The sequence below is a fragment of the Armigeres subalbatus genome, chromosome 3 (genome assembly GCF_024139115.2).
Source record: "Armigeres subalbatus isolate Guangzhou_Male chromosome 3, GZ_Asu_2, whole genome shotgun sequence".
Lineage (NCBI taxonomy): Eukaryota > Metazoa > Arthropoda > Insecta > Diptera > Culicidae > Armigeres > Armigeres subalbatus.
Window position 1 is genome coordinate 243,727,807 of NC_085141.1, and position 22,840 is coordinate 243,750,646.

At 43.0% G+C, this 22,840-nt stretch overlaps 1 protein-coding gene across 1 annotated transcript in view; it reads left to right on the forward strand.

The window, feature by feature from the left end:
* The first annotated feature begins 6,399 nt into the window (after positions 1-6,399).
* Positions 6,400-22,840, forward strand: part of LOC134222376 (uncharacterized) — a 46,265-nt gene continuing 29,824 nt past the window's right edge. Inside the window, exon 1 of the mRNA XM_062701533.1 lies at positions 6,400-6,554. Coding sequence (XP_062557517.1) covers positions 6,400-6,554 — 155 coding nt within the window. The remainder of the gene's footprint in view (positions 6,555-22,840) is intronic.

Here is a 22,840-nt window from a genome sequence, read left to right on the forward strand (position 1 = left end):
TTTGAAAGGAGGCTTCCTGAGCTCTCTTGAAAGGAGGCTCTGAGCCTCTTGAAAGGAGGCTCTGAGCCTCTTGAAAGGAGGCTTCCTGAGCTCTCTTGAAAGGAGGCTTCCTGAGCCTCTTGAAAGGAGGCTCTGAGCCTCTTGAAAGGGAGGCTCTGGAGCCTCTTGAAAGGGAGGCTTCTGAGCCTCTTGAAAGGAGGCTTCTGAGCCTCTTGAAAGGAGGCTCTGAGCCTCTTGAAAGGAGGCTCTGGAGCCTCTTGAAAGGAGGCTTCCTGAGCCTCTTGAAAGGAGGCTTCCTGGAGCCTCTTGAAAGGAGGCCTGAGCCTCTTGAAAGGAGGCTTCCTGAGCCTCTTGAAAGGAGGCTTCCTGAGCCTCTTGAAAGGAGGCTTCTGAGCCTCTTGAAAGGAGGCTCTGAGCCTCTTTGAAAGGAGGCTTCTGGAGCTCTTGAAAGGAGGCCTGAGCCTCTGAAAGGAGGCTTCTGAGCTCTTTTGAAAGGGGAGGCTTGAGCCTCTTGAAAGGAGGCTTCTGAGCCTCTTGAAAGGAGGCTTCTGGAGCCTCTTGAAAGGAGGCTCTGAGCCTCTTGAAAGGAGGCTTCTGGAGCCTCTTGAAAGGAGGCTTCTGAGCTTCTCTTGAAAGGGAGGCTCTGAGCCTCTTGAAAGGAGGCTTCTGAGCTCTCTTTGAAAGGAGGCTTCTGAGCCTCTTGAAAGGGAGGCTCTGAGCCTCTTGAAAGGAGGCTTCTGAGCCTCTTGAAAGGAGGCTTCTGAGCTCTCTTGAAAGGAGGCTTCTGAGCCTCTTGGAAAGGAGGCTTCTGAGCCTCTTGAAAGGAGGCTTCCTGAGCCTCTTGAAAGGGGAGGCCTGAGCCTCTTGAAAGGAGGCTTGAGCCTCTTGGAAAGGAGGCTTCTGAGCCTCTTGAAAGGAGGCTCTGGAGCTCTTGAAAGGAGGCTTCCTGAGCCTCTTGAAAGGAGGCTTCTGAGCCTCTTGAAAGGAGGCTCTGAGCCTCTTGAAAGGAGGCTTGAGCCTCTTGAAAGGAGGCTTCCGAGCCTCTTGAAAGGAGGCTCTGAGCCTCTTTTGAAAGGAGGCTTCTGAGCCTCTTGAAAGGAGGCTCTGAGCCTCTTGAAAGGAGGCTCTGAGCCTCTTGAAAGGAGGCTTCTGAGCCTCTTTGAAAGGAGGCTCTGAGCCTCTTGAAAGGAGGCTTCTGAGCCTCTTGAAAGGAGGCTCTGAGCCTCTTGAAAGGAGGCTTCCTGAGCCTCTTGAAAGGAGGTTTGGAGCCTCTTGAAAGGAGGCCTGAGCTCTTGAAAGGAGGCTCTGAGCCTCTTGAAAGGAGGCTCTGAGCCTCTTGAAAGGAGGCTTCTGAGCCTCTTGGAAAGGAGGCTTCCTGAGCTCTCTGAAAGGAGGCTTGAGCCTCTTGAAAGGAGGCTTGAGCCTCTTGAAAGGAGGCCTTCTGAGCCTCTTGAAAGGAGGCTCTGAGCCTCTTGAAAGGAGGCTTCCTGAGCCTCTTGAAAGGAGGCTCTGAGCCTCTTGAAAGGAGGCTTCTGAGCCTCTTGAAAGGAGGCTCTGAGCCTCTTGAAAGGAGGCTTCCTGAGCCTCTTGAAAGGAGGCCTGAGCCTCTTGAAAGGAGGCTTGAGCCTCTTGAAAGGAGGCTTCTGGAGCCTCTTGAAAGGAGGCTTCTGAGCCTCTTGAAAGGAGGCTTCTGAGCCTTTCTTGAAAGGAGGCTTCTGAGCTTGAAAGGAGAGGCTCTGAGCCTCTTGAAAGGAGGCTCTGAGCCTCTTGAAAGGAGGCTCTGGAGCCTTCTTGAAAGGAGGCTTCCGGGCCTCTTGAAAGGAGGCTTGAGCCTCTTGAAAGGAGGTTTGAGCCTCTGAAAGGAGGCCTGAGCCTCTTGAAAGGAGGCTTCCTGAGCCTCTTGGAAAGGAGGCTTGAGCCTCTTGAAAGGAGGCTTGGAGCCTCTTGAAAGGAGGCTTCTGAGCTCTTGAAAGGAGGCTTCCTGAGCCTCTTGAAAGGAGGCTTCCTGAGCCTCTTGAAAGGAGGCTTCCTGAGCCTCTTGAAAGGAGGCCTGAGCTCTTGAAAGGAGGCTTCTGAGCCTCTTGAAAGGAGGCTCTGAGCCTCTTGAAAGGAGGCTTGAGCCTCTTGAAAGGAGGCTTCTGAGCTCTCTTGAAAGGAGGCTCTGAGCTCTTGAAAGGAGGCTCTGAGCCTTCTTGAAAGGAGGCCTTCCTGAGCCTCTTGAAAGGAGGCTTCTGAGCCTCTTGAAAGGAGGCTTCTGAGCCTCTTGAAAGGAGGCTCTGAGCTCTCTTGGAAAGGAGGCTTCCTGAGCCTCTTGAAAGGAGGCTTCTGAGCCTCTTGAAAGGAGGCTTCCTGAGCCTTCTTGAAAGGAGGCTTCTGAGCTCTTGAAAGGAGGCTCTGAGCCTCTTGAAAGGAGGCTTCTGAGCCTCTTGAAAGGAGGCTTCCGAGCTCTCTTGAAAGGAGGCTCTGAGCCTCTTGAAAGGAGGCTTCTGAGCCTCTTGAAAGGAGGCTTCCTGAGCCTCTTGAAAGGAGGCTTCTGAGCCTCTTGAAAGGAGGCTCTGAGCCTCTTGAAAGGAGGCTTCCGAGCTTCTTGAAAGGAGGCCTGAGCTCTCTTGAAAGGAGGCTTCTGAGCCTTCTTGAAAGGAGGCTTCCTGAGCCTCTCTTGAAAGGAGGCTCTGAGCCTCTTGAAAGGAGGCTTGAGCTCTTGAAAGGAGGCTCTGGAGCCTCTTGAAAGGAGGCTTCTGAGCCTCTTGAAAGGAGGCCTGAGCTCTTGAAAGGAGGCTCTGAGCCTCTTGAAAGGAGGCTCTGGAGCTCTTGAAAGGAGGCTCTGAGCCTCTTGAAAGGAGGCTTCTGGAGCCTCTTGAAAGGAGGCTTCTGAGCCTCTTGAAAGGAGGCCTGAGCCTCTTGAAAGGAGGCTCTGAGCTCTCTTGAAAGGAGGCTTGAGCCTTTCTTGAAAGGAGGCTCTGAGCCTCTTGAAAGGAGGCTTCTGAGCCTTCTTGAAAGGAGGCTGAGCTCTTTGAAAGGAGGCTTCTGAGCCTCTTGAAAGGGAGGCTCTGAGCCTTCTGAAAGGAGGCTTGAGCCTTGAAAGGGAGGCTTCTGAGCCTCTTGAAAGGAGGCCTGAGTTTCTTGAAAGGAGGCTTCTGAGCCTCTTGAAAGGAGGCTCTGAGCTCTTGAAAGGAGGCTTCTGAGCTCTCTTGGAAAGGAGGCTTCTGAGCCTCTTGAAAGGAGGCAGCCTGAGCTCTCTTGAAAGGGAGGCTTGAGAGCCTCTTGAAAGGAGGCTTCTGAGCCTCTTGAAAGGAGGCTCTGAGCTCTCTGAAAGGAGGCTCTGAGCCTTCTTGAAAGGAGGCTTCCTGAGCCTCTTGGAAAGGAGGCTCTGAGCCTCTTGAAAGGAGGCTTCTGAGGCTCTCTTGAAAGGAGGCTGAGCCCTCTTGAAAGGAGGCTCTGAGCCTCTTGAAAGGAGGCTTCCTGAGCTCTCTTGAAAGGAGGCTTCGAGCCTCTTGAAAGGAGGCTTCCTGAGCCTCTTGAAAGGAGGCCTGAGCCTCTCTTGAAAGGAGGCTCTGAGCTCTTGAAAGGAGGCTCTGAGCCTCTTGAAAGGAGGCCCTGGAGCTCTTGAAAGGAGGCTTCCTGAGCCTCTTGAAAGGAGGCTCTGAGCCTCTTGAAAGGAGGCTTCCTGAGCCTCTTGGAAAGGAGGCCTGGAGCCTCTTGAAAGGAGGCTCTGAGCCCTCAGCAGGAGGCCCCTAGCTCTTGAAAGGAGGCTTCCTGAGCCTCTGAAAGGGAGGCCTGAGCCCTCTGAAAGGAGGCCTGAGCCTCTTGAAAGGAGGCCTTGAGCCTCTTGAAAGGAGGCTTCCTGAGCCTCTTGAAAGGAGGCTTCTGAGCCTCTTGAAAGGAGGCTCTGAGCCCTCTTGAAAGGAGGCTTGAGCCTTTTGAAAGGAGGCTTCTGAGTTTCTTGAAAAGAGGCTTCTGAGCTCTTGAAAGAGGCTTCTGAGCTCTCTTGAAAGGAGGCTCTGAGCCTCTTGAAAGGAGGCCTGAGCCTTCTTGAAAGGGAGGCTCTGAGCCTCTTGAAAGGAGGCTTCCTGAGCCTCTTGAAAGGAGGCTCTGAGCCTCTTGAAAGGAGGCTCTGAGCCTCTTGAAAGGAGGCTCTGCCTCTTGAAAGGAGGCTTGAGCCTCTTGAAAGGAGGCTTCTGAGCCTCTTGAAAGGGAGAGGCTCTGAGCTCTTGAAAGGAGGCTTCTGGAGCCTCTTGAAAGGAGGCCTGAGCCTCTTGAAAGGAGGCTTCTGAGCTCTTGAAAGGAGGCTCTGAGCCTCTTGAAAGGAGGGCCTGAGCCTTCTTGAAAGGGAGGCTTCTGAGCCTCTTGAAAGGAGGCTTCCTGAGCCTCTTGAAAGGAGGCTTCCTGAGCCTTTTGAAAGGAGGCTCTGAGCCTCTTGGAAAGGAGGCTTCTGGAGCCTCTTGAAAGGAGGCTTGAGCCTGAAAGGAGGCTTCTGAGCCTCTTGAAAGGAGGCTTCTGAGCCTCTTGGAAAGGAGGCTCTGAGCCTCTTGAAAGGAGGCTTGAGCCTCTTGAAAGGAGGCTTCCTGAGCTCTCTTGAAAGGAGGCCTGAGCCCCCTTGAAAGGAGGCTTCTGAGCCCCTTGAAAGGAGGCCTGAGCCTCTTGAAAGGAGGCCTGAGCCTCTTGAAAGGAGGCTTCTGAGCCTCTTGAAAGGAGGCTCTGAGCTCTTTGAAAGGAGGCTTGGAGCCTCTTGAAAGGAGGCTCTGAGCCTCTTGAAAGGAGGCTTCTGAGCCTCTTGAAAAAGGCTTCCGAGCTCCTTGAAAGGAGGCTGAGCTCTTGAAAGGAGGCTTCCTGAGGCTCCTCTTGAATGGAGGCTTCTGCGCCTCTTGAAAGGAGGCTTCCGAGCCTCTTGAAAGGAGGCTTACGAGCCTCTTGAAAGGAGGCTCTGGTGCCTCTTGAAAGGAGACTCTGAGCCTCTTGAAAGGAGGCTCTGAGCCTCTTGAAAGGAGGCCTGAGCCTCTTGAAAGGAGGCTTCCGAGCCTCTTGAAAGGAGGCTTCCGAGCCTCTTGAAAGGAGGCTTCCGAGCCTCTTGAAAGGAGGCTTCCGAGCCTCTTGAAAGGAGGCTTCCGAGCCTCTTGAAAGGAGGCTTCCGAGCCTCTTGAAAGGAAGCCTTCGAGCTGCTTGGAAGAAGGCTTCCGAGAGGCGTAAAAGGATGCTTCTAATTTTCTTGCAACTAAGCATTCGGTCTTAGTGAAAAAAAAATTATTTAGTTCATTCAACGTTTTGTTCGTTTGATCTTTTGTTCCGTAGCCCTTCATACATTATGCTGGTTGTGTCAATTGGGATTTATTGATCGCATTACATATTATGTACAATATAAATTTTTGAAATAAAAAATACACAAAAATCAAAACTTTATAAATTAATTTTGATTGAAATTGTAATATGTCCGCCATTACGCATTTTTGTCCGAGGTACTCCCTAGGACCAGCGAAGGTACCCCCAGGGGTACATGTACCCCAGGTTGAGAACCGCTGGCTTAGTAGGAAGCCAACTCCTCAATGCTGAGGAGCGTGTTCACTGCAGTGTATAGAAGAACTTGTCCCGATGTAAGGGTATGCGATAACACAATTTTTTCTGACGAAACGAAACGAAACAAAATTAGAAATTAAATTTTTAGTTCGAAACGAAACGAAATTCAGATTTACTTCCGAGACTTCGAAACGGAACGAAATCGAGGTCCATGTTATTCGAAATTTTTCGAAACGAAACGAAATTACATTTTTTTTCCGCGCAAATTTTGTTGAATAGTTTTTTCTGTATTATATACATAAGGCAAAAACGAATAAAAAAACCGCGGAGATAACCAATTTTATTATTAATTTATTTATGGAGAGAATGTGGCTTAATTTTACAAAAGGACATTAGTAACAGATCAGCTTTGAACCTGTTAAACATTTTCAAAAGTATGCCCCTCACCATAAACAACGAAAAAATATTCATCGCTTAATATTCCAACAGACCTCAGTGAAAATTTAAAAAAAAAATGGTTTTTTAACAGCAATCAACAGCTTCAATGTGCCACCCCTCCATTTCTATTACCATCTTGAATGAAGTCTCCAGGCAAATTGTCAACAAAATTCATGAAAATGGTCTTTCCAACAGATCTTAGCAGTATGAAAGCTGTTGATTGCAGTTAAAAAATGGGCATTTTTTATTTTTACTGAGGTCTGTTGCAAATATTGAGCGAGCATTTTTTTGGTTATGGTGAGGGGAATTTATATATGAACGAAAATCGTTACTGCTCGATAAAAACCATTTTCCGGTTCATCATTTCACCTCTCACTCACTTTTTGTGAAAACAACAAAATAAATTTTATGGTACGCTGCGTTGCGAGTCGAACCTTAATAATAATAGCCATGGGATGCGTTTACTTTAGCAACACCATCACGCTATCAGGCATTAGGTTACAGTGGCCAAACGTCCCGGATTATGCGGGACAGTTCCGCGTTCAACCTATTTGCCTCGCATTGCCTGGCGTCCCGGAAAACGTTCCGCATTTCATGATGAATCTGTAAGGCCTGGGGATTGAATCCATTCCATCGGAAATGCAATATAAAAAGAAATCTGTAACAGATTTAAAAAATTAAGAGAATATAGGAGCTTTGAAGTTGAGAGTCTTGAGGGTCTACTGAAGTTATAAGATAAAGACAGCTCAGCAACTTCCGTAAAAAAAATCTAATAATATTTATTTGCTGATTCCCAGTGAATATTTGCTGTAATAAAACGTCATAGTTCTCGGCAAAAAAACGTTTTGACTCAGATTCCGAACATGACTCAGATTCCGAACACTGGCATTTTAGCGCCCTAAACTAAAATTTCCATTGGTTTTTTGTACTAAGGATTTTGATAACAAAAGAATTCAAGCTCATATGGTGGAAATTCCATAAATATAGCCAAAATAGCCATTTGAAAGCGAGTGTTCGGAATATGAGTCATGTTCGAAAATTGAATCAAAACGGTACGTGTTTGCTGAAAGCTAGGAGGAAGGGTCGTTTGGCCAAATGCCGCTCGGCCGAATATACAAATTGGCCGAACAGACCATTAGGTCGAAAGTTATTTGGCCGAAAGGGTCATTTGACCGAAAGGTTCATTTGGCCGAAAGGGTCTTTTGACCGAAAGGGTCTTTTGACCGAAAGGGTCATTTGGCCGAAAAGGTCGTTTGGCCGAAAGGGTCATTTGGCCAAAAGCATCGTTTGGCCGAAAGGGTCGTATGGCCGAAAGGATCGTTTGGCCGAAAGGATCGTTTGGCCGAAAGAGTCATTAGTCGTCATTGGCCGAAAGGGTCATTTGACCGAAGGAGTCATTACGCCGAACGGGTAATTTGGCCGAAGGAGTCATTAGGCCGAAAAGGGTCATTTAACCGAAAGGGTCATTTGCACGAAAGGATCATTTGAAAAATGAGAAATTAGGAGTAGTTCTCATTCTTCATTTCTAACTTCACACTGTAAAAATTGAGGAGCGCGAAGTGTGTAGTAAGATGTTTCACTACTCACTTTTTACAGCAAGAAGAGTGAAATGAGGAGTGATAATTCTGTGACTTATTTCTCACTTCTTACTGTGAATAGTGAGTAGTGCGAAGTGGGTAGTGAGACGTCTCACTCGCGATTCTCACTTTTTACAGTGAGAAGAGAAAAATTAGGATTGAGAAGTAAGACGTCTCATTCTTAATTTCTCACTTTTCAAATGACCCTTTCGGTCAAACGACCTTTTCAGCTGAACGACTCTTTCGGCTAAACGACTCTTTCGGCCAAATGACCGTATTCGGCCAAACGACCCTCTCGACCAAATGAGCCTTTCGGCCAAATGACCCTTTCCCAAAGCTAGGACATGATGCTGTCTTGTTACTATTCAGTCGGTAGCTCTGGCGAGGTGGTCGCCAATGTATCCAAATTAATTTCGTTTAGAATCTTCCATACAATATGTTTCAAAACTCGATATTTATCTTCCTTCTATCCATTATTTATGTAAGCGAAGCAACAGATTCAAACACGAAAAATTTCACTTGAAAATATGACTGATATATGATATGATAAAAAGATGACAAAAAATAAATATAATGCTTAATATCAACACTTATAAATCTTTGCAGACCTTGAGAATAATGTATAAGTCTTTGCAAATGCAGACATTTACGTTCATTGCTAAATAATAACTTTTAAAGCTAGCAGCACGTCCAAACTAATAACAAACTGCTCTACGGAAGACGCACCGCACCGAAACGATTGTGACAGAAAATCGGTACAATTTTGAAGCATCTGGATCTGCAGGATCTAGAAGATGTGAGAAAATTCTAGATATAAATGATATACGGAATCAAAATTATCTGAAGATAAAAGTTTAGGTCATGACAATGATCTCCATCGGAAGGATCTGAATGAGTTCCAAGATCTGAAATAGATGAGATATCAGTTGAGAATGTTCCAAATCTGGAGCATTCTTAAATCTGCAAACATCTAAGAATCTGCAAAATCAGGGAAACTTCTGTAACATCAACATCTCCATTTCACTATTCTCAAACAATGGTTGCTGAAACTGATTACTATTAAAAGAACACGGAAAACAGACAATACACAGAAGACCAGTGACGAATATTTTGCTCATCGAAGAGTTTCCACAACTAAAGCACAGATCGAACAATCGCCTTATAATACATTACACTTTACATTCACAACTCAGTTAACTTAAATAAAAATAGAGCATACCAAAACGATACAAATTATTTCTACGTCACTGAATAATATTATTGAAATCAACAGATAGGTATGCATAACGTTTTATACGTGAACACTTTCAACAAATTATTGAACAGAAAAATTGTTTTAAGCTCTTTTAGTGGAATGTATTCAATCGTCTAAGACGAGTACGAGTACTTTCCATTTAATCCACTACGTTTAGTTAAAAACATTGAAGAAATTTTCTGGAAATCTAAATGTATTTCTGTTGAAGATACAGAATTGTATTACACTAACGACACAATCATGGGTCACACACTAATATGGTTTGATCAACGTGCAAAATGGAGTGACTAATAATTGTTACAAAGTGACCCACATAGTGTACGTAATGAGATTTAGTGAAGGAATTTATATGTATAAATTTTTGAATAGAGTTTGAAAGCTGTATTCAGCGGCGCAGCCGAATTTTTTTATGATATGAAAATTTTAATTATTAAAAATTCATTTCGAAATTCCGCGAAATTCCGTTTAATTTCGTTAAAAGTATAATTTTTCAGCCGAAATTTTTGAAATTTAACGATACGAAACGAAATCAAAATATCAGATTTCGCCATACTCAAATTCCGCGGAATTCCGCGGAATTTCGTTTCGAATGCCCTAAAACGAAATTTTTCGAAATACCGCATATGCTTACCCGATGGCGTTCTGTGTTCTCCAAAGTTTGGCCAACGGACTTCACTCAGTCCCAGGATCACAAGCTTCATGCGGCATGGCTCATTGGCAAGTTGTGCCAATTTACCCTGCTGGGCTAGGGTTAAAACGTTCCATGTTCCCATTCGTGTCCGTTGGTTCGCGCAAAGAGTCGTTGCCGTGAAATCAGTCCGTATTCTTTCGTTATCGGATTCTCGAACAAATTGATGATTCGGGAACAGTAGGTTGTTGGCCCAAGGTTCCCTATCCACCAGGATGGGGCTGCCATCTTAGGGGCCTCACACACGCTCCGTCATGTTGTACAACTTTGACTCCACCCCCCAGGAAATTTGGTTCGGTCGGAGTAATATCGGACCGTCTGTGGACAAGTTGTACGACTGTTGGACAGACGGTTTAAAAGTTGTAAAGTTCGTCGGATGAAATCAAAACTGTTTGATTTTGCTCAGACTTCGGGTGGGCGGAGTCAAATGTTGTACAACCAAATTGCATTGTGTGTAGTGTTGTTGTACAACACAATTGCGGCTACCGGGTGATCCCCTGAATGATCCGGAATATCCGTAAAATGGTCAATTGGTAGATTTCATCGTAGAGCGCCGGGATTTTTTTTTTCAAATCCTATTGTTGTCGAACCCTATGTTTTGACTACACACTGGCAATTGTGACCACCGGGTGGTCTTCTGGAAGATCCGGAACATCCGTAAAAAGGCCAATTCAAAAATTTCATCGAAGAGCGGCGGGATTTTACGATAGTACGAAATTGATGTTGTGTACACATACGGCCCATTTTAGCCACTGGAAGATCCGGAATATTCGTAAAAATAGTCTTTATAAATGTAAAAATGAACAATTCATAAATTTCATCGGGGAACGCCAGGATTTTTTAGAATCATATCTTGTCGAACCCTGAGTGTGGAATTGATGTTGTGATCCATACACGGACCATTGTGGTCACCAAGTGGGCTGCAGGAAGATCCGGAACATTAATAAAAATGTTCAATTCTTTAATTTGATCGTGGGGCGCCGAGATTTTTTCAGAACCATTTGTTGTCGAACCCTGATTATGGAATTGGACCACACACGAACCATTGTAGCCACCAAGTGGACCCATGGAAGATCCGGAACATTGACTGGATTAACTGCTTTAAATGTATCAGAACAGTGGGGATAATGTTGGTTGTTAGTTATGGTCACTTTGAACCTATTTCAAATATGTGTAGAGTATTCAACATCTGTTCTCACACATTCGACTAACATATTTCCCGATCTACTCTTCGCAAGAGATTCTCTATTATCCTTTCGGCACAAGAAGTCAGATAATTTGTTAGGGTTAGTTAAGTAAATTTAAGCAAATATTGTATGTATCATTAGGATGAATTGTTAATCTGTTGATGCAAAAGGAGAGGAGGTTTTTACGCCCGTTTGAGGAAGAACAGTACGTTCCACTCAACCGGGCTTTTCCTGCTCCTAATAAAGAAATAAAGAAATAAGGTACACTGGGGGAAGTGGAAAAGGGAAAATCGATGGTGCCTGTTTGAATTAGTGTAAAACCAGTTTAAATGATCTAAATAAGTTCAATCGAAATGGGCTATCAAAAACAGTCAATTTTGCACCAACTAACTGTGCGGTAATTCATACCATTTTGGTGACTTGAAATTTATGGAAATAGATTTTAAAATTAGGAGTTGTTTTTCCACTTTTCCTAGTGGGATGGGGTAAGTGGAAAACCCATGTAACCTTGACCTTCAATAGTGATGAGTAGTTACATATAACTAAAATCAATACGATAATTGCTCTGAGTATCTTTTGTGAAATATTTTAACGAAACGAAATATATTACCTTAACGGAATAGATCCTCAAGGAATCCTCGTAATAGCTAGAGGAGGGCTGGTTTTGCCTTCTCGAACACTAAGTGCACGTGAAATCTATATGCTCGCCCCAAAGATGAACTTTTTAAAGGAAAAATGGGATTTACAGGGTTATAAACTAATCAACTTAGTTTAACGAATTGAGATGATGTCTGTATGTGCGTATTTGTATGTATGTGTGTGCGCAAAGCACGTACAACATTACCAGCTATTCTTGAGCACTTGTCCTTAACCAGTTTGTTTGCAAAAAAATACATTTAACGGTGAAACTTGTTATGCATAAAAATGAAAAAGAATATATTTACCTATCGGTGCTATTTTTAACTTTCTTATACATTTTTTTTTCATATGTAAAACATGTGAAAGGCATCAATACCGATAGGTGGGTTAATCAGGCATTTTCTATTTTATATTAGTCCAATCACCACTGGAATCACAATGATAACAAAGAAGGAACATATTAAGATTCACAGCTATCGAAATAAACCCAGGAGGGAAGACAAAAATTGCGTAATTAGAACATTATCCAATTCCCCCGCAGTGTTTGATACCACTACCACTACCAATTGAATGGGATTAGTTTAATTATATTATAATGGTCACCTGTGATATAAATTCACTTGAAAAAGGGACAATTGGTGCAAATAAGAATTGATTTTATGAATGCAAAAATCAACTTTTCGCGAAACCTAAAATTACAGTTCATGCGTTAACCGTGTTAGTGTATGTATTATACAAATTTCAACACAGTATTAGTGTGAGCATCAAAGTATATTCTTACATAATGTTATGATGTGGTAAAAACTGTAAAGTATGTACAATTCCAATTTTTCGAGTCGATTTTTACACTTACCCCCTTTTTCCACTTCCCCCAGTGTACCTTAAAGAAATAAAGTTGATGTCATGAATCGTCCAGAAATTGCTCCGGAAACTCCGTAGTGTTGTACATAATTTCGATTGAAAAACACTTAAATAAAGAAGAAAAAATCCGAAAAATCGTCCCAGGAATTCCTCTAAAAAGTCCTCTAGAATTTCTTTCGATAGTTCCTCCAAAAATTCCTCCGGAAGTTCGTCCAGAAATTCATTCGAAAGTTCCTCCAGGAATTCCTCCGGAAGTTCCTCCAGAAATTCCTCCGGAAGTTCCTCCAAGAATTCCTCCGGGAGTTCCTCCAGGAATTCCTCCGGAAGTTCTTGCAGGAAGCCTCGGAAGTTCCTCCAGGAATTTCTCCGGAAGTTCCTCCAGGAATTTCTCCGAAAGTTCCTTCAGGAATTTCCCCGGAAGTGTTTCTAGGAATTTCTCTGGAAGTTCCTCCAGGAATTTCTCCGAAAGTTCCTTCAGGAATTTCTCCGGAAGTGTTTCTAGGAATTTCTCTGGAAGTTCCTCCAGGAATTCCTCCTGAAGTTTCTCCAGGAATTTCTCCGTAAGTTTCACCAGAAATTCCTCTGGAAGTTTCTCCAAGAATTCTTCCGGAAGTTCCTTCGGAAGAAGTCCTGGACGAAATCTTAGAGTCCGGAGGAATTCCTGGAGGAACTTTCAAAGGAATTCCTGGAGGAGCTTTCGGAGGTATTCTTGAAGGAATTTCCGAAAGATTTCCTGGGGGAACTTCCGAAAGAATTCCTGAGAGAGCTTCCAAAGGAGTTCCTGGAGGAACTTAGGAAAGAATTTCTGGAGGAACTACCGAAGATCTTCCGAAGGAAATGCTGGGCGAAACCTCCGAAGGAATTTCTGAAGGAACTTCCAAAAGAATTCCTAGAGGACAATAAAGGATTCTAAAAAAATTCCGCCGCTCAACGGTGAAATTTTTGAATTGGCTATTTTTACCGATACTTCGGATCAGTACTGGAAAAGGTCGTGATCGTCATAAAACAAAGAGCAAAGCGCCTTTTTCTATTTCAGGTGACCAAATGAAAGAATCGTGGGTACTTTGATCAATTTCGCATGAAAGGCAGTCATGAAAGGATGTTGTGCTTTATTTTAAAATTTAAATTTCTAAGTTGTTTTAATAGATACATGCGAAAAATAGTGACTAGTCGATAAAACAATAATACTTCTTTAATTCACCGAGTTGAAAGTGAAAATAAACACAAAAATAAATCAGATATTGCACACTTTCATGACCTGTCACGGAACAAATATTTTTTGAGATTTTTGTAGCATGCCATTCATCCTTCGCGTTTCAATAGATTTTGAAAGGGGCAGATATGTAAACATCGCGTGACATCTGCTATTGAAAATGAGAAATTCCAGTACTGCTTCGGATCTTCCAGGGTACCACTCGGTGGCCACAATGGTTCGTGTGTGGTCAAAACATCAATTCCATACTCAGGATTCGATAACAATAAGTTTTAAAAAAAACCACCGCTCTACGATGAAATTTACGAATTGAACATGTTTACGGATGTTCCGGATCTTTCAAGGGACCACCAAGGCCACAATGGTCCATCCTTCGATGATCTACTGAGTGTGGGGAAGCAACAAAACCATCAGCGCAAGCACAAAGTAATAGTAGGGAAATGACGTTTGCTAATATTATTGTTCGTTATTGTTTTGGTTGGAACAACTGTTGGACAGACGGTTGTAGAGACTGAATTTGTCTGACAAACTTGGGGGCGGAGTCAAAGTTGTACAACATGTCGGAGCGTGTGTAGGGCCCCATAGGTATAGCTTCCGGGGAATAGCATTTCATACTCAACCGCTGGATGCCAGAACAGACGCTGTTCCGGGATCAAAAGTAGGTCTTGTTAGGTTAGGTAGGTCTTGCTAATGCTATTCAAGATGTTGTACATCCTTCCACTTATCTGCCACTTTCGGAGGGAGCGCAGGATGCCGAATTTCCATGAACACAGTGTTCGTCTATGTTCGGCAACGAGTTGTCTAGTTCTGCCAGATATGTATTAATGCCGTGATCGACTCCGAAGGCGTGTTGTCTTTTGTCAAACCTCACATTAATTTCAAGCTCCGTTGTTAGCCTATTATTCACGATACGCTCGAAAAACTTTTCTATGCAGTTGGTTAGAGTTATGGGGCGAAAAGCAGCAGGACCTGTTCGCCAACTAGAAGGAAAATCACCACTACGCCATACTCGGTTTAGAAGTTCCAGTAAAGCTGTCTTTATGGATAGGGGTAGTCGTTGCAGCATTGGATACTCTACAGCAGCGGTTCTCAACGTGGGGTACATGTACCCCTGGGGGTACCTTTGCTAGCCCCAGGGGGTACCTCGGACAAAAATGTGTAATAGCGGACTTAGTACAATTCCAATCGAACCACATTGATACAGTTTTGATAATTGTGTATTTTTCAATTTCAAAACTTTGTCTTCTACATAATATGCATAGCCATCAGTAAATCAAAGCCAATTGAATCCTAACCTTCACAACCAAAAGCTACGGTTACAAAAGTTCGAACGAATGATCAAATAAAAAAAAAATCTTCTGTACAATCTACCTGATCCAAACAAAATGTTGAATAATATGTGAAAAATATGCTTCTTAACTAAAATATAGAATTTAAAGTTCGTTTGAGAGGCAGCAAGGCTTTCTTCCGAAAAACTCGATTGTTTCGTTGCAAGAGGATTGAATGTACCTTTCTACGCTTCTCGATTCTTCCAAGCTGCTCGAAAACCCTCTTTCAAGAGGTCTAGAAGGTTTGTATTAGAAGGCCTGGAGGCCTCCTTTGAAGAGACTTGGATGGTTCCTTTCAAAATGCTCGGAAGCCTCTCTTTAAGCGGCTCGCGAGCCTACTTCTAAAATTCTCCTTTCGAGAGGCCCGCAAGCCTCACTTCAAGAGGCCCGGAGGCCTCCTTTCAAGAGGCCCGCATGCCTCACTTCAAGAGGCCCGGAGGCCTCCTTTCAAGAGGCTCTGAAGCCTCCTTTCAAGAGGCTCGGAAGCCTCCTTTCAAGAGGCTCGGAAGCCTCCTTTCAAGAGGCTCGGAAGCCTCCTTTCAAGAGGCTCGGAAGCCTCCTTTCAAGAGGCCTGGAAGCCTCCTTTCAAGAGGCCTGGAAGCCTCCTTTCAAGAGGCCTGGAAGCCTCCTTTCAAGCGGGCCCGGAAGGCCTCCTTTCAAGAGGCCTGGAAGCCTCCTTCAAGAGGCCTGGAAGCCTCCTTTCAAGAAGGCTCCGGAAGCCTCCTTCAAGAGGCCTGGAAGCCTCCTTTCAAGAGGCTCAGGCCTCCTTTCAAGAGGCCCGGAAGCCTCCTTTCAAGAGGCCTCAGAGCCTCCTTCAAGAGGCTCAGAAGCCTCCTTTCAAGAGGCTCGAAGCCTCCTTTCAAGAGGCTCAGAAGCCTCCTTTCAAGAGGCCTCAAGCCTCCTTTCAAGAGGCTCGGAAGCCTCCTTCAAGAGGCTCGGAAGCCTCCTTTCAAGAGGCTCTGGAAGCCTCCTTCAAGATGCTCAGAAGCCTCCTTTCAAGAGGCTCAGGATGCCTCCTTCAAGAGGCCTCGGAAGCCTCCTTTCAAGAGGCCTGGAAGCCTCCTTTCAAGAGGCTCAGAAGCCTCCTTTCAAGAGGCCTCAGAAGCCTCCTTTCAAGAGGCCTGGAAGCCTCCTTTCAAGAGGCTCAGAAGCCTCCTTTCAAGAGGCCCGGAAGCCTCCTTTCAAGAGGCCCCGAAGCCTCCCTTCCAGAGGCCTCGAAGCCTTCCTTCAAGAGGCTCGGAAGCCTCCTTTCAAGAGGCTCAGAAGCCTCCTTTCAAGAGGCTCAGAAGCCTCCTTTCAAGAGGCCTGGAAGCCTCCTTTCAAGAGGCTCGGAAGCCTCCTTTCAAGAGGCCTCAGGCCTCCTTCAAGAGGCCTCGGAGGCCTCCTTTCAAGAGGCCTCAGGCCTCCTTTCAAGAGGCCTGGAAGCCTCCTTTCAAGAGGCTCAGAAGCCTCCTTTCAAGAGGCCTGGAAGCCTCCTTTCAAGAGGCTCAGCCTCCTTTCAAGAGGCCTGAAAGCCTCCTTTCAAGAGGCCTGAAGCCTCCTTAAGAGGCTCAGCCTCCTTTCAAGAGGCTCGGAAGCCTCCTTTCAAGAGGCTCGGAAGCCTCCCTTCAAGAGGCTCGGAAGCCTCCTTTCAAGAGGTTCGAAAGCCTCCTTTCAAGAGGATCGAAAGCCTCCTTTCAAGAGGCTCGGAAGCCTCCTTTCAAGACGCCCGGAAACCTCCTTTAAAGAGGCCCGGAAGCCTCCTTTCAAGAGGCCCGGAAGCCTCCTTTCAAGAGGCCCGGAAGCCTCCTTTCAAGAGGCCCGGAAGCCTCCTTTCAAGGGGCCCGGAAGCCTCCTTTCAAGAGGCCCGGAAGCCTCCTTTCAAGAGGCCCGGAAGCCTCCTTTCAAGAGGCCCGGAAGCCTCCTTTCAAGTGGCTTGGAAGTCTTCTTTCAAGAGGCTCGGAAGCCTCCTTTCAAAAGGCTTGGAAGCTCCTTTCAAAAAGATCGGATGCGTCTTTCAAGAGGCTCGGAAAGCTTTTTTGAAGAAGCTTGGAAGACTCCTTTCAAGAGGCTCGGAAGCCTCCTTCCAAAAGCAAAAAATAGGGGGTACCTCAATTAATGCAAAAGTTCAAAGGGGTACCTCTTATGAAATAGATTGAGAACCGCTGCTCTACAGAGTCTGGACCTGTGCTGCCGTAATCTGGAAAAGTGACGTAACAGCCATTTTATAAAATGCATGTTTTCCATTTTTCTGTTAAAGAGCTCGATGAGTAGTACTCGTTAACACCATTTTTGGAAAATGGCGTATACGTCACTTTTTCAGATTACGGCAGTGTGGAGGCACTGCGCCCTTTATCGATTACCCACAGAAGTTCATGTAGTGTGAAATCCGAATTATAAACCCCGTTAGGCATAAGTACGATAGGCATAATTGACGTTAGGCATAAAATAACCCAAAGATCAGCCTATGACATAAAGAAGACAGAATTATGCCAAACGTCCATTATGCCTAACGGCCATTATGCCTAACGTCCATTATCCCTAACGTACTTATGGTTAACGTTCTTATGCCTAACGTCGCGGACCCGTAGATGATCTATGCGATTCCTTTCTGCTATTTCTTTGGCAATGTCGCAATCCCTGGGGAAGATGCAAAAAATACAATCGAGCAAGAAATACATCCCCAATGGAGTAACAGATGACATCGGGCAATAGATGATAAATTGAGAGGGGTAAAATATGCAACCGAAAAGTGGGTTCCATCGACCAACGAGTTCTAACGCGGCTACGGATAGGACACACGAGACTGACACACATGAATTTCTGTTGGATAAAGCAACCCCACCAACATGCGAATGCTGTAGAACAATCGTAGATGTTCGTCATCTGATTCTGCACTGCAGAAAATTTGAAGAAGTAAGAATAAAATTTAAAATCGACCCAGAAAGCCTATACCTGACCTTAGGAAATAATGCTGACAAGGAAAAACTCAAAGGTGCAGCCCAATCGGGTTGTACGCAAAAGTGACGTTGAACTACGTAGCTGTATGTAATGTAGAGGTTTTTTGACTTTTCTGTTCGATGAGACCAAAGCAAGCGTTTTTCAAGCTCAGGGTGAATCTGTTTTCGTTGTTTATCCTGTGCTCCTGAGATTGAGTGATCATTACGATCCCTAGTGATGTATATTATTTTTAGACCGACATTTGAAAAGGAAGATGAAAATAAAATTTTCAAATAATCGAGGAATGACAACACTCTCAAGCGATCACATATCCAAATTGTCAATTGATAAAAAACTGCAGCAGTAGGCAGAAAATAAGCCACAAACTTACAGAATGAAAGTAGGATGATTGAATAACAGAGGACAGACCAGCTCCAAGTGATTTGGAAAAATATTATAACACGGGACTGAATGATGGACCAGTAAAAGATTTTTAATCTAGTTACTTTACTTTCAACTACAGAATTTGCCAATTGAAAAAAAGGAAATCGTGTTATGATTTTCCGTCAAGCACCAGATTAAAACTTAAAATATTGTTGCTGCCAACTTGCGTTTAGAAGTTGTACTTTAATCAACATTCATTCCATGATCGAACAATCGCTTATCTGCTCTTTACATTGACAATCGTTTGTTCGATTACTCAATTAAAATACTTTGCTGCAATATATGCATTCGACTACATCACCAAGAAAGGGGTACGATATTAAATGTTCAATTTGATTGAAGCATCAAAATGCCAACATTCCCCAGAAAAAAGTAAATTGAAGCTACCGATTTGCATCCTCCCACCAGATGTTAGGACGTTGCTTCGGGTTTAAGAGAAGACTTATGCACCTCCTCCAGCATGCGATCATTTGCTTCATGTTTGTCTTCCGTCATTAGTTTACGTCTTATTTACATTTCATTTGAATCCTTGTGCTGAGTGTCGTCTTGCTCCAAACGTTATGCTCTTGCTGACTGCCCGGAGCCGGGAGACAGACAGTCGATGCATAAACCACCTACAACAAAGAGCAATGGATAGCACCTTATGCACCACGTTGTGGTTCTCACTATGGCAAAGATTACCCACTCAAAAGCTCTAAAGATTGTGATGTCTTGTTTTGAAATGCGTGCGTTGAGGTTCCAATGCTGAGCTGGGATTTAGAAAATGTTGTGAAATCAGCCTCCAGCAGAATTGTTCGTGTTGGAATGAGTTGATAACTATGTAGTGAGGAATAATTTATGAATGTAGACGAACTTCAAATCAGCATCTTTGGTAAATTGGCTTCATTTGTTAAGATGCACCAACCAATGTCCAAGATGAAGATGAGCTCTCAATGAAGAAGTTGTGTTTGGGAAGTTTGTTTAATCTCATATTGTGTATGATTGTGTAGCATTTCAATGCAGTCAGACACATGTTGATAGTTTGCATCAACATGACGAACCTCTCGCAATGTAGTTTAATCAAGATATGTGTGCGTCTAATGCGAACAAAATCGGAAATCGATTGAAAATTTGAAAGAATTTGTGTTATAAGCTTTTACGCGGAGAAGCTGTTATTAATTTCTCGATCTACTTCAATTTCTACATCTCTTTTAATACATCTGATTTTTGTGGTTTTTGTATAAGAAACTGTCATTTTCGTGTATGGTATGGAAAACGCCGAAAAGCAATAGCACATTTATTGAATCAAATTAGCTAACGATCGAAATTCATTAGAATGAAGATTAGCTTCGGAAAAAAAACTGTTCGATAGCAATTATTACTGAAATGACTTTAATACTCATTAAAGATCACTTTAAAAGTCCAGTCCAGTCGAAAGTGAAAACAAACGCCAGTGCTCGCATCAGAGAAATCCCATTGTCAACTGTTATCCTATTAAATCCAAATATTCAATGGCGATTACCTAGAAATAAACGTAATCTCAGCATACAAACGCCATTGATAGTCTCTTTGACACCTCCCAGTTCTGTAGAACATATCATTACACGGCTGATTAATAACTCATTAGCTTTGCGCGTGGCTGATGCAAACATTCGATATGTAGACACTGCTGCTGTTGCGAAGGTTGTGTTGTTTGTGAAAAGGCGTCACCCCCGCTAAACGAAGACAAGCAAATGATTAATTAAATATGACCCCAACTGCCGTGCCGCGAGCAAGCCAAAGGCTGGTGAACGCTTTCGCAGAATCCGTTTGAATTATGCCAGTTGCTGACATGTTGAACATCACTGCGTATCGCGTTGTTGTTGTTGACGTTGTGATTAGTGGATGCTGACTTTTGCTCAAAGTCGATATGACGATGAATGAGTGCGATTTTACTCACAAATCTGGCAGCAAACCATCGAAGGGGAACGAGTGTAATGCGGACACCTGTAATGTTACTTGGGAAACTTTAAGGTACTGAGGAAATGTCTCGTCATGTATTTTTTGTCTTTCTCGTATATTAAGTGTACGGAAAAGCTAAAAGAACACGCCAAAATCAAACTGTTTATAGAAAACCCGGAGAATCATAGTGTCTTATAACATACTTCAGTTCGACGAGTTGATGTGATGTCAATTTGTCCGTGTGTACATGTATATGTGCACAAAAATGCTAAATTATTTTTTTGGGCACTTGTTACTGATTTGCTTATAATGCAATACTATGCATTCGACATCCCATTTGCTTCCAATTGAATCAGATCGGACTATAGGCTCAAAAGTTATAGCCAACATATTGTTTTAAGAAGGTACGAGAAAAGCACCATTACTGCAAGGTGGATAAATCAAAGTTTTATAATCAGGTACTTCGATGGCTTTAGAAATCAATTTATGTATTTTTTTACAAATTTATTGAAATAACTGAATTACACAACTGAAAGCTGAAACGGAATATACGGCCGTTTTACTCCCATCTCCCATACCTAGTAAACAACATCTATTCAGGATGTCGTCGCGTCAAGATCAAACGATATTATTATCCAGACTCGTTCAGCACATGGCTTCTGTATGAAGTAGAGACAATACATTTTCTACTCGGCAAACGATGATGAAAATGAATGACGATTGTGTTAAGCTATACAAGTGTATTTTCACTTGTTTGTCGGAAATTAATTCAACAATGGAATGTTTTGTAAAGCGTTTATTACCAATGTTCAATTGTAATACGAATCAAAATTGTGAGGAAATAGGGTAACCGTACCCTTAGTGGAGGTAGCACCAATAGTGGAGGTAGTGGGGTTTTAACGAAATTTATCATATTTATACACTTTACGGTGGTTTCAGTTGATGCGTCGTGCTTTAAATATCCTGTTAAATGCAACTTATCCTAATATTTTGCTTGGAAAACTATTGAAAACAATGATTTTTCTTAACAAAATTGACTCCCTTGCACCTATAGTGGTGCAACTGTACCAATAGTGGCGAGTCTCATAAGAAACCAATGGATAGCACCACTATGGGAACCAAAATTAATTTTTACCTCCACTAAAGGAACAGTGTACCCATAGTGGTGCAAGCAATATTTGGTAATTGTTGATGTTAAATGACATCTATCTCATTTTTGTTAGCAAATTTATTAGTTTTTCTATTGACTAAGATATAAAAGCTGTAAATTTCCCATAATTATCAATTTTTAAAAAATATTTTCTTTTGTGGATCTACTAATGCCTCCACTATTGGTACCGTTACCCTATTCAATGCAGATTGCAAACAGCAGCGGACAAAGTCTGATAAATTATCTCTTCTTCTACTACTACGGCTCTACATTCCAACTGGAACTAGACGTGCTTTTCAACTTGATGTTTTATTAGCACTTCCTCAGTTATTTATCAGGGAGACCCCTGATAAATTATCGCATACGATAATACAAACATCAAAAGTTCATTCGATTTTTTCAAAAAACAACTGGATATTACAACAAATAGGTAAAAACTCGGAGGTGCAGCCCAATGGAATTTTTCGCAAAGGTGACTTAGAACTACATAGCTGTTTGTAATGGAATTATTACTAGCAAATCAGCATCATTCGTTGCTCGGAATCGGCGCTTTTGCTTTTCAAATGCCAAATATTGCAGCACCGCACCACACATTCAACATTGACTCAAGAACAATTGCTTTGAATTTCTACACAACTAGGTATATGTTTTTTGTTGTTGTATTGCGTTGCGTTGCGTTGCGTTGCGTTGTAACGGAGTATTTCGTAGATTGCATACTGATAGCTGTCATGTATATTCTTTAACTTTCTTACCCCAACTGCTTATGGATTACTATTTGGGAATTAATAGCAACCCAATTGGAGGTCCAAAATGATAAAGCATGAAAACTACCATTGCCGGCCACGCCCGTCTTCTCCGTTACTAGGGAAGGGAAGGAAATGATGATATGACATCTACTTAGTGAGAGGCCAGCGACTCACCGACGCCCTCATAGATGTCAAGGAGTTGGATGGTTGGTAGGGAATTTAGTTTTGGGATATCATCATAAGCAAATGATATGATAAGTTTATTCATACGTTGGGAGTGACCATGCTAAGAAATTTATGTCACTCCGTTTTCCTAGATGTTTAACTTCCTGGGATGGGACAAGGTATTAGACTTGCCCTGGCTAATAAGCCTAGGTTTAAGCGCCATTGCTCGCTCTCTGAAACGAGAATACAAGAATCATATATGGAAAACCCCTCCCCGCATTGCTAATGTCAAATTCAAACTAAAAGTATTTATGTCAAGGATTGAGTGTACTTATTGCCCCTCTTTGAAAACATTATTCGCTCTTGTCTAGGTATATATAAATGATATTATGTACATCCACAGACATTAATACGTGCTACGTTCTTGAATTTCCTAACGCTTGAAAAACTACAATTGTATCTTTTCATTATAATGCATTTGTAATTAGTTGTCCAAAACCATGGACAACATTTATTGCCGTTAACATAACATAATCTTGTCACGTAAACCGCATCTTGTCACGTGTTCACAAAATGGTATAAAAAATCAATGAATGAAATAATCTAGTTTAAGGTGCAACATTTATATCCTGTTCATTATATTTTTTCTCATGAGGAATCTATTTTAAAGCTGAAGTTAATATGAGATTTCTCAATCGTATAATTTACAGTTCAATCAACAATTCAATTATGCTAAATATTATGCTATTGAAAAAAATAATTACTTCAATTTCGATCGCTTTAAACGCGTTCAATTGCC